This window comes from Montipora capricornis, chromosome 2 (assembly GCF_036669925.1).
Source record: "Montipora capricornis isolate CH-2021 chromosome 2, ASM3666992v2, whole genome shotgun sequence".
In the NCBI taxonomy this organism is placed as follows: Eukaryota; Metazoa; Cnidaria; class Anthozoa; order Scleractinia; family Acroporidae; genus Montipora; species Montipora capricornis.
In genome coordinates, this window is record NC_090884.1 from 8,419,318 (window position 1) to 8,430,382 (window position 11,065).

At 40.6% G+C, this 11,065-nt stretch overlaps 2 protein-coding genes across 3 annotated transcripts in view; one reads left to right on the plus strand and one right to left on the minus strand.

Annotated features, from left to right (window-relative positions):
* LOC138038706 (uncharacterized) overlaps nt 1-11,065 on the plus strand; it is a 382,223-nt gene that overhangs the window by 238,561 nt on the left and 132,597 nt on the right. The gene's annotated exons all lie outside the window — the stretch shown is intronic.
* Nucleotides 1-11,065, minus strand: part of LOC138038704 (uncharacterized) — an 83,386-nt gene that overhangs the window by 1,931 nt on the left and 70,390 nt on the right. For both annotated transcript variants that reach the window (XM_068884718.1, XM_068884720.1), the window contains exons 13-14: nt 3,378-3,491; nt 677-813 (exon numbers count right to left, since the gene is read on the minus strand). In XM_068884718.1, the coding sequence (XP_068740819.1) occupies nt 677-813; nt 3,378-3,491 (251 nt within the window). The remainder of the gene's footprint in view (nt 1-676; nt 814-3,377; nt 3,492-11,065) is intronic.

An 11,065-nucleotide genomic window follows, 5' to 3' on the forward strand; every position in this document is an offset into this window, starting at 1 on the left:
CGGAGTTGCTCAATTACTCCGAGATAGCGAACCAATCAGATTGCTTGAAACACCAAAATCACTGAGCGAGTATATACTAACGCTATTTACCGTTCGAGCAGCTAGAGTAAAGAAAAAATGAGGGGGAGAGAGGGAGTCTAGGGGCGTTGGCAAGGATATTTGAATTTTAAAAAAGTTATATTTAGATGGGAGGTCTGTTTTCCGAGACGAGCGCGACCATGAAGCATGATATCATACAAATGTAATAGCTTTTGCGGGTCGTATTCTTCATCAAACAAACCCGTACATTAGCAAGAAATTGTAGATATACCAATTCCACTCGGAAGGCCATTTTGAATTCTTCCGATTTTGCGGATGTCCCAGGAATCAGACTTCCGTTTTTGTGACATCTCTAAAATAACACAACTGAAATAAACATATCCCACTGGCGAAACTGGGCGACTTTCCTCTCTGTCTCCTCAATTTTCTGTTGGGTTCATCTTCACGATGACAGACACAACTTTAATCATAGTTAGTCGCAACCTGCTACCTGACTATAAGACGCAACCTTGTTTTAATTCGCCAGGAAGTCCAATCGTGATTGCTGGAATTTTTTTACTTATTTTGCCATGATGGGACATCAAATTCCTAAATAGTGACATTGTTACGCAGAATTTTACATGTGACACCAATTAACCTGGATTTTTCCTTTTGGAGGCTACTCGCTTTGCTGCGCGATTCCCATGATCACTATCTTCGTCTGGCATAGATTCATCGCTGTCGCACCGTGTCATCAGGGGGATATCAGGAGAACCAGGCAGGGGGAACTGGGTCCTAATGAAATCGAAAGAAAAAAAGGAATCATGTTTAAAATCAAGTGGTGTGTAAGTGCAATGAGTCAACGAAAAAGTATTTTGAAACTGGCGTTGGATGCTCTATCTACTGGGCTACAAGAAATACTGCGGACTGAAAGGTCCCTTATTTAGGTCCTGTGTACGAAAGTCACAGGTTCGAATCCTGCCTAGGACTCTGATTTTTGGGCCTTCCTAGGCTCGTAACAGAAACTTAAACTTTACCGTTGAAGCACTCCTCAGTCGCCCTAAGACGCCCCCAGTTGACGTGTAAAACCGTCTGGCGTTAGACGGAGTGAAATCTGTTAAGTCTCACTCCCAGTCTGAGTCAATGCATGAGTTAACATCTTTCTCACGCGCAAATAAAACTTTTACCATCTACTGTTGCATAATGATGCATTTTGAAGACAGGCAGTATGCTTTCACCTAAAGTGAAGCTCCATGTGTACTAATTATAGTCCCTTATGGAGATAATTATGGGTCAACTCGTTAATGCAAATGCTATATCAAAATTTATAGCCTTTATATAACGGAGTTGATCAGAACATATCGTAAACATTTTTTGGAACGGAAGGCAAGGCTTTTCTTTATTTTAAAACATTCAAGAATATTTCCATGCATTTTAAAAACAAGATCGCTTCTTGGGCGTTAACTGGACTACCCGTCATTCTAAAGAAAGCCGGGCAGTTACAGCTCTCGTTTTCCGGCAAGATTGAGGGCCAGACCTTGGGAACTCATGTGAAGAAGAAAGCATTTCACGTAAAGGTGGTCTGTTTTCACTGCGTGTACGCTTTCTGTTTCAGCTTCTAACGCGAGCCGATCTACGACGATAGTCTCCTTCGATCTTCAAATATACATTGATTTATACTCAAAGCAGATCTAGAATACTCCAACAACATCGCAAAGAAATCTACAACGTTGTTGTTCTGCTTAATTGTGTATGGTGTGTACTTACGGTCATTATTTTAAAATCTTGATTTTGTTGTGCGTTGTTGTATTTTGCGTTACATCCGATTATTTGAATTTCCACATCATGCTCTATATAACATTTTGTGTTGGAAAATTGAGCGGTTTTCTAAAATATTTTTGCGGGCACTTGGATTTGTGGATGAGTTTTAAATGTCTTGCATGAAAATTGATTTTTTTCGCTAATCACACCACATATTCGGATAGCCCGAATTTCCCCTTCACTTGAAGTTTCGTCTTAGGGCGTAGTATCTGATTTCTCGATTGTGTACGAATTTTCTTTCACTTCGAATTTTCGGATGCATTGAAGTTTCTGCCACTTATTTACCAAGTCTGATGACTACCATTTGACTTTCACAACATCGAGGAAATTTATTTCCGCCACGCTGGAGGAGAGGGAGGTAGCTTCTTTGGAAGAAGAGTTAGAATCGTTCAGCAATTTGAGAGAACTCTTACAAAAATTATTCGGGAAACAGAAAGTGGAATTCTTGACTCCAACACAGGAGGCGCTTTGCTCTTTTAAGTTAGATTGGCTGCAAGGTTTGATTCCTCGCCTTCTTGATACGCACGAAATCGATGAACAAATTCTATATATGCAAAAAGAAGGTACATTTCCAGGGCCCGTTGGTTGATGTGAGTATGAACGCGGAAACTGGAGATGTCTCTATAGCTGGATTGAATCGAAAATTCCGGATTTTTTTGGCTAGTTTGCCCCCATTAGTTTTTTTAATTCCTGTTGAAGCCAATAATGAAATCACACTGACGTTACTGCTCCCTAGGGGAGGGGGGAAGGGGGTAGCCCAGTAAAACTTTTTCGCTTTCATCTTTAACTCGTTCCCAGTCCATTTTGGGAAAAAAGTGTCACTCAAGAGAGGATGAGGTAAGGGAGGGGATCTCCCGTATATGGGCCTCTTCCAGTGATAGTTTTTCAAAATCTAATTTTAGAGCATGGTTCAGCTACTGAGCTTTTTGAGAGAGCCTATTGATCGGCCAGTTGTAATTACGTAATTAATGCAAATAAACTTAGATGTCAAATATCTCACCCTCGTTTCCACATTCTCGTCTCTGTTTACTTGAACATTCCTCACTACTTTCAGTTCCTTTTCTTTTCAGGAACTGACGAATCTTCTCTCGAATGCTCATTGCGCTCAGATTACACTTAAAAAACATACTGATAAACGAGATCACATATTTCTAGCTACAAGATTTGGACGCTGCGTGGACGTGACACAGCAAGAATAGCTCAGCCCCGGCCTCTCCCCTGCCCTGATCATCTAACCTCGCGACACTGGGAACGAGAACTAAAAATAGCTTTGCGAAACCAAAAATAGCTTAAAAAAACTATGTTGTTTCATGGGGATCCACTCTCTTACCTCATCCTCTCTTGCTATCACATCATGGAACCAAAGAGTGAATTCTGCCCACATAATTTGTCCACTGCGTTTCGCTCTCAGTTTACGAGATCAAAACGGGTTTTCTTCAGAACACTTGACGTCTCAGGCACACGTGGAAACCAACATATCACACAGAAGAACATTGCCACAGAAAACAATTCTCCTGTAGACAAAAAAATGTACTCACCCTTGAGCGTCCGAATCCAGTCCACCAGTATTGAGCTTCACAAATCCTGTTATTGTCGTCATGGCAATGCGGCGGGGGTGCTCTTCCCGTTCAGTTGATCTGTGAACATCCATCCTATGCAAAAATAACCCACAACAAAGAAATTACCCTGGGCAATCAGAGCAGATGCAGAATGCCAAATTAACTCGTCAAAACTTGATCAAACACAACTAGTCAAACTAATCAATCTGTAATTGAAGTGTCAACTATATTTTAGCGCTGCGGTACTAATTGGGGACACTGTACAAAACTTAAATTAACTCGTATCAATCGTAGGTTGGTTTTTGATGAGAGGGAAAAACCACAGTAGCCGGAGAAACACCTCTCGGAGCAGAGTAGAGAGCCAACAAACTCAACCCACATATGACGCCGAGTCTAGGAATCGAATCCCGGACACATTGGTGGAATTCCATTGCTCTCAACACTGCGCCATCCCTGCTCTCTCCCTGTATTCAGTTTTTTGAGGTCTTTGTATTTGATGGGTTAAGATTGTCGAGCGAGGCAATGGGCCCTTTGCAGGATAGTGATCCCATGGTACAAAACTCGCCATACTGGAACGCAACTTGCGCAGTGGGGGCGTCTAACACAAAGCAAGTTAATCTAAATTTTGTTTGTTTTAGATGTCCCAGTGGGCAATTTGCGTTCAAGTATGGCGGCTTTTGTACCATGTGATCACTATCCTGCAAAGGGCCCATTCAGTTCAGGCCTGTTACTAAGTGATGCAACGTAAAAAAAAAAATGACAAGTAGCTAGAAGTGGTACGTTTTTATTTCAAACTTCTATGTATTCATTCTCGTGAAATGACATCTCAAGTACCCGCGGCCAAGAAAACAAGAAGTAAGAGCCCTATGACTGATAATTATTTGAAATATATTTGCGATCGAGCGAAGCAAGACGCTTACTAATCCTGCCGATTTGAGAATTTTTTTTTCGTGTGGCTGACTACCCGCCTCGATTTGATGCGGGGAGCCTTGAACCCACGTGACTTGACGTCATGAACAAAATTTGATTTGCTTGCTTTGACCTGCGACCCTGCTTGTGTTTACTTATTCGATATTTGGCTTACAAGTATAATGGGTGCTGTTTATCAAAACATCAGAAAGCTCTGTAGTGCTCTTTTTTCTAGGAAGCAGACGATGTTATTCGACCTCGGTTCGTCAGTTGTACATACATACATTCATACATACTTAATTGACCACTCCCCACAGGGACTTTTCAGGGCCACTGAAACACAATCACGACAGAACAGAACATTCAACAACAACTGTTAAGAATCCCAACTGGCCGGAGGCAAACCAGCTGGCTATTTACAAGTGCAGCCGAGAACGAGAAGCTGAACCAGGGACTACCAGGACACATTCGACGAGTGGACAGAAACGTGTCTTGAACCCGTAATGCCGAGATCTCAAGGCAAGCACCCTAACACACTGGACCGAAATGCCTCCTTTGATGTTATTCTGAAACCTCTGCTAGCAGATTAAAGGTGGATCAATAGAACATGTAAATGTGACGATAAAATTCAAATCAACGCAACATACAATCATCAAATTGTTTCTGCGATGCATCTAGATTAAATTGCCGTTTGATGCAACACAACTATCTTGCAGGGGCACCCAACGACCAATTTGTTGTAAAATGTATTATTATACCCCAGTTAATGAAAATAAATGTTATTAAGGCATTTTCAGGTGTTTTTCAGTCTTGCTGGGAAAACATTATCTGTTCCTTTTTCCCAGCAAGACACACAAGAAATTTCCCAGCCAGCTAGATAAAATTGGTTGCTTTCCCAGCCAGCTGATCAAATTTATTTTCCAGCCAGGAATTCCGCGCGCTTTCAAATCCCTTGATCCAAAACGACCGAACAAAAGCGGCAAAACCGGGACAAAACAGGTTTTTTCCGCAAGCGCAATCACTCTGACCAGCCGTCGTATGTTTGTTACTACTCTCTGGGAGAGGGAAGGGGTTCTTTTTTTTTTTTTTTTTTAGTCGTCCTCAGTCTTCAGAGTTTCTACAGCTAGCTCGGGTTGAAATGCTAGCAAAAGTCAGTAATTCCCAGGCAAAACCTCTATCAATAACAAAATTTCCCCGCCAGCTCATCGAAACACCTGTATTTTTGCCAGCCAGCAAGATTCCTTTGGGGAACAGATAATGTGAGGAACAGATTCGTTGGGTGCCCCTGATCTTTCTCAGTCAAAATGTAAAGTAATTAATGGATTTGAATATCGCAACAAAAGGAAGGCAGCTCGAACGCACTTCCTAATCTCTGATTACTGCTAGGTTTAGATCACGCCAATGCTGCAATGGTTATTTAAATCTGTTGTGGTCGTGACCATGCGGTCCACTTTCACACCAACTGACCAATAAGACAAATAAGGTGTCGTCTTTTAAATAACCACGCAGTCTGACACCAAACTAACATTAGATTTTAAATAATTTTCATCGGAATGGGGCCAAAGATAGGGGATTGGCTCTCTTACCTTATACTCTCTACTTTTTTCTGCCATGTGACCAAAATTGTAACTGAGTTCGTTGATTCAATTCCCACCCTGGTCAGAGTTTTTCCCGGTATGGATCCATTTCAGGTTTTCCGGGGCTAACGCTTAAATGGATTACACAGGAATAAAGATAGCACTTAAACAAACGAGAAGCGAAAGGCTGATGAAACAGTGAAGAAATATCTTTTGTATTTGCCAACATTTCGAAAGGTACTGCCTTTCTTCATCAGGGTCAGTTACAAGTAATGCTCTTTGGCTAATGGGACGTTACAATTTGCACGAAAAAAATGTTTGCAATATGATACAGTAAAAATGTAAACATTCAGGGGCACCCATCGAATCTGTTCCTCACATTATCTGTTCCCCAGAGGAATCTTGCTGGCTGGCGAAAATACAGGTGTTTCGATGAGCTGGCTGCCTGGGAAATTTTGTTATTGATAGAGGTTTTGCCTGTGAATTACTGACTTTTTCTAGCATTTCAACCCGAGCTGGCTGCAGAAACTCTGAAGACTGAGAACGACTGGAAAAGAAAAAAAAAAAGAACCCCTTCCCTCTCCCAGAGAGTAGGCACAAACATACGACGGCTGGTCAGAGTGATTGTTTTGTCCCGGTTTTGTTTTAGATCGAGGGATTTGAAAGCGCGCGGAATTCCTGGCTGGGAAATAAATTTGATCAGCTGGCTGGGAAACCAACCAATTTTATCTAGCGGGCTGGGAAATTTCTTGTGTGTCTTTCTGGGAAAAAGGAACAGATAATGTTTTCCCAGCAACACTAAAAAACGCCTGAAAATGCCTTAATAATATTTATTTTCATTAACTGGGGCATAATAATACATTTTACAACAAATTGGTCGTTGGGTGCCCCTGAACATTGGCAAATACAACAGATATTCCTTCACTGTTTGATCATGCAGCTTTTCAATTCTCCTTTTTTAAAATAGTTACACGCTGATTAGATCCTTCATCAGGATTTGGTACTTTTTTTGTTTCGTTTGTCCTTGCTGCCACAAAAGGGGCTTATAGGGAACTTAAGCAACGACAACGGTGACGGCAACGACAAATGTCACAAATTTGCATATTTAGTGGGCAAAAACAATGGCTTTGCACGTGCGCTTTTCACTTTTGTCCATTTCTTTGCTGCGTCAGCGAAACAACGTGAAATAGTCAAATTTGCGGTGGGTCTAAAACACGCCTCACATTCCACAGGTCAGGGTACATGTCACTGTGGTACAGACAAACAACACCAAAAGTGTCTCCTAGCCCTAATCACTCTACAAAAATGTTGTTTCAGGCCTAAGGGAAACGTTTGGCTTGGTTGTTCATCACTAGAGCAGGGACTCCTAGCCTTGACCTGTGGAATGTGACCTGTGTTTCAGCACTTGAGGATAGATTTTCATTTTCTCCCCTAAATTAAAAGCTGTTCCGACCAGTGTCATTCTTGAGGAACTACCACACCCTTGTCATCTTAAAAAGGTTGAAATAATCATCATGTGATAGCAATAACCCGAATTTTTATTTTAAGATCACTTTCTCGTTGCCGTCGCCGTCGTCGTTGCTTAAGTTCCCTATCATGAATAGCACTTAAAGCAAATTTCCAATGGATATCTTTTTTAAAGATAATTGAGGCAGCCAGAGCGTTAGTTTTGTTTATCAATTGAAAATATAATCGCATTTTTAGCCAACAAACAGCTAACTGACTCAGCAGCTGACTGACTGCCAAATCTTAGAGCAAATGCTGTGATCAAATATTGTTTAAATAAAAAATAAAAAAAAAAATCGAACGACTGATCTGCAAGATAACAATTATTATAATTATAATGATGATGATGGTTTATTTCGGGTTTCCAAATTACAGAATTGGCTCTTCATCCGAAAGAAACTAAATCAATCAAATCAAGAGTTGGTTTTTAAAAAACCTTTTGTCCATTTTTTTCCTTTCCAGCGTGTTCCATAATTGCTGAGAAATTGCGTTACTTCCGTTCTTTTCCAAATTTGGAATACAGTGAATAGTGAATAGACTAAGCCAATCATGTACCGAGTTTCAGCTTGGATGGTTAAATAGGGCATACACAACGACCGTCAGAAGTCGAGACAAAATGGCTTCTTTACCAAAGCCTGAGAACGCACATGTAAACAATTGTTGAAGGACTGCTAGAAATGAGTTTTCACGACAAAAACCTCCGCCAAAGCAATGGAAAAGTATCCGGAAAGCCATTTCAAGCAATTTAGAACTGCATCTAGAAAATGACAGAGGTAGGAAATAATCGCGTAAGTGACATCATTGACCACATGTTTTTTAAAGACCACGATCTACTCCGTAATTGTCATTTTCGCGTTCAATATCACGCTTATATCGTCAAATTCAATTCATAATTTATAATTGGGACTTAAAAGTTCCACATTTTTTCGTGAAAAGCATTTTTTGAACGATCCATTCATGTTATGCACCTATCAATGTTAAGCCTGATTCAGGTGGGGGGGGGGAAGAGAGGAGGGAGAGGAGGTGTCGGGCAAACCACGGGAATTTGATCTTGAGGTCTGTCCTCAGGGTAGGGATTATGATCGTACGAGATGTCCCCAGGGTGGGGAAATTTGACGTGGTCGCCATGTTGGCCTGTAAATGAGCTTTCCGCCATCTTGGAAATACCCAGAAGGCATTTGGATGAGCTTCCCGTGTTCGTGACGGAGCAGTGGGGCTGAACGAAAGGTGACTGATAAATGTATTTTGTTGCTATTAAATAATGCAAACATTAAGTGAAGCTATGATCCTCGCAGCTATGAATGCGCAATTTCATATACACAGTTCAATATGATTGATTTCATATATCATTTCATTCGTTAATGCAAACATTGTCGTTTTTATCAGCCCGTCAGTTATCTATCGTGGGAGGTGCAGTGGCCTCATGGTTAGTGTGCCTCACTCCAGAGCGAGTGTTCCTGGTTGGGGGCCAGGCCGGGGACATTGAGTTATGTTCTTGGGCAAGACACTTTCCTCCCACGGTGCTTCTCTCCACCCAGGTGTATAAATGGGTACCGGCGTAATGCTGGGGGTAACCCTGCGATGGACTAGCATCCCAGGGGGGAGTTAAAATACTCCTAGTCGCTTCATGCTACGGAAACCGGAGATAAGCATTGGTGTGTTGGGCCATTGCTTCGGAAAGCGCTTACCAGTTATCTATCTTCGAAAATTTAGAACAAAGTGTTTTTTTTTTGTTGGATTTTGAAGGAAATACTTGCATGAAGCCCGCTCATTAAGGACGTTCGCGCGAAAATCTTCCCACATTGAAATTTGTTTCATTTCTCGCCTGAAGTTAGGTCATGAATTGCTTATTCCAAAAATGAAAAAAAAAATTGGGGGTCACCGACTTTGTTTCGGAGAAAAAGGCAAGGGAAAATGCCCTAATTTCGATAGATGGGTCTTCGTAACGAGATGTAGCCTCATCTACTCATTCGTCGAAAATCATAAAATAATATGTTAGAGTGAAGGTTTTTGCACAGAAATATAGGAGTGGGTTTTTTTAAGTAATTGCATGCCGCTAGGGATGTCGTAAACAGTAGAGTTAATCCTCAACAAGCGTTTTCGCAAGCGCTACCCGTTGTAACCACTTCCGGAATTCAGGACACAAGGAAAAAAAATAATAAAAAAAGATAACTTCTTACATTGTGATTTTTTTCATTTCATCATATTTCGTAGATTGTAAGAAGAGTAAGTGACTGGAGTCACCGATGATCTAAACGAATAAAATCGATGTGATGTTGCGAAGCTCTTGGAAAATTTCGTTTGTCACGATTTTGCGTTACCTGTCGGGGAAGGACTGGAACCAAGACAGGATCGATCAATGAAAGGTTTTTGTAAGAAAAAACTTTCTTGAGCATAGCAACGAAGTTTCAAGCAGGCGTTATCTTTACTTGGTTAGTGTTTTGTATCATATCTCTCCATTGCCGTCTTTCTCATCTTCTGGAGTGTGGTTTTTGTGAAATACAATCTCTGCCTGTTTCCTCATAGATCTGCACTATTCAAGAGGATTAGGAAGAGAAAATAATTCTGCTCTGTTTTCTTGAAAGTAAAGGAAAAGAACTTTAAAACTATGCATTAACTTTGAACTAATTAGTTCGTAGCGTAATAAAAACATTAAAAAAAACCAACCCCATTAAATTTACGCAACGTCGCTTACTAAAACTAACCTTCTGGAGTTTTCAAAACTATCAGCCACTACTCGATTAGCAACCTCCAGCCTTCCGGTCCTTTCTCTTAAACATTTCGTGTTGAATTGGAAATAAATGTGCCATTCTTAAGCCATCCTGGAAATTTTGCCCCGGCGTTTTTGCCGCCATAAGATCTTAACTAATGCTTGAAGTAATGCATAACATATTACAGTCTCGTTACCTGCGCAGTAAACGTTGCGCACAAACAATTAGCGCGAACGTCCTTAATTAAAAACGTGCTTGGTATGATTTCACTAGATGGTCTGCTACGAGTTTGTGACATAGCGAAATATTTGTGTATAAATTTCTGTTGATGCTGTTGTACTTTAATTATTACACACAAGAACATTTGATCAACTTTACTTTTCCCTAGGTGGGGACTTTGACCAATTATTTTGACCTGGGGGTGAGGAATTTGAATATTGTTTTTATGTCAAAATCCCCCGCAGCCCATGCCCGACCCCCACCTCCTTCCTTCCTCGGGCTTAACATTGGTAGGTGCATTACCTGCCCAAGCGAAGACCGATGGTGTAATTTGACCAACGCTGTGTTGTTGCCACAGTGAAATGCAGGTTTTGACAGATATTATTGAAAATTTCGTAATAAATTTGCTCTTTCTTCTTTTTCAGCCAAGTTTTCTGAAAATGTTTGTTACCTCAAAGAAAGCAATTATTTTGCTAATTTTAATAACATGTCACTTTGAAGAAATATTCCTTTTTCCGCAAATGTTCTGAAAAGTTTTGCTTATTTTTCAGAATAGTTTTCAGTTGTTATTACGAGATTTCTGAAAAGCCTATGTTATTAAATTTAAATTGAGATATTGTAAGCCATCATCTTGCTGTAAATATAAGTCCAGATATTAACGAAAACATTCAATAAGGTCATTTTTTCTCTGCGGTTTAGATGCCTAAAGGAGAAAGGAAAACCGAAGTATCTGGAGAAAAAGCTC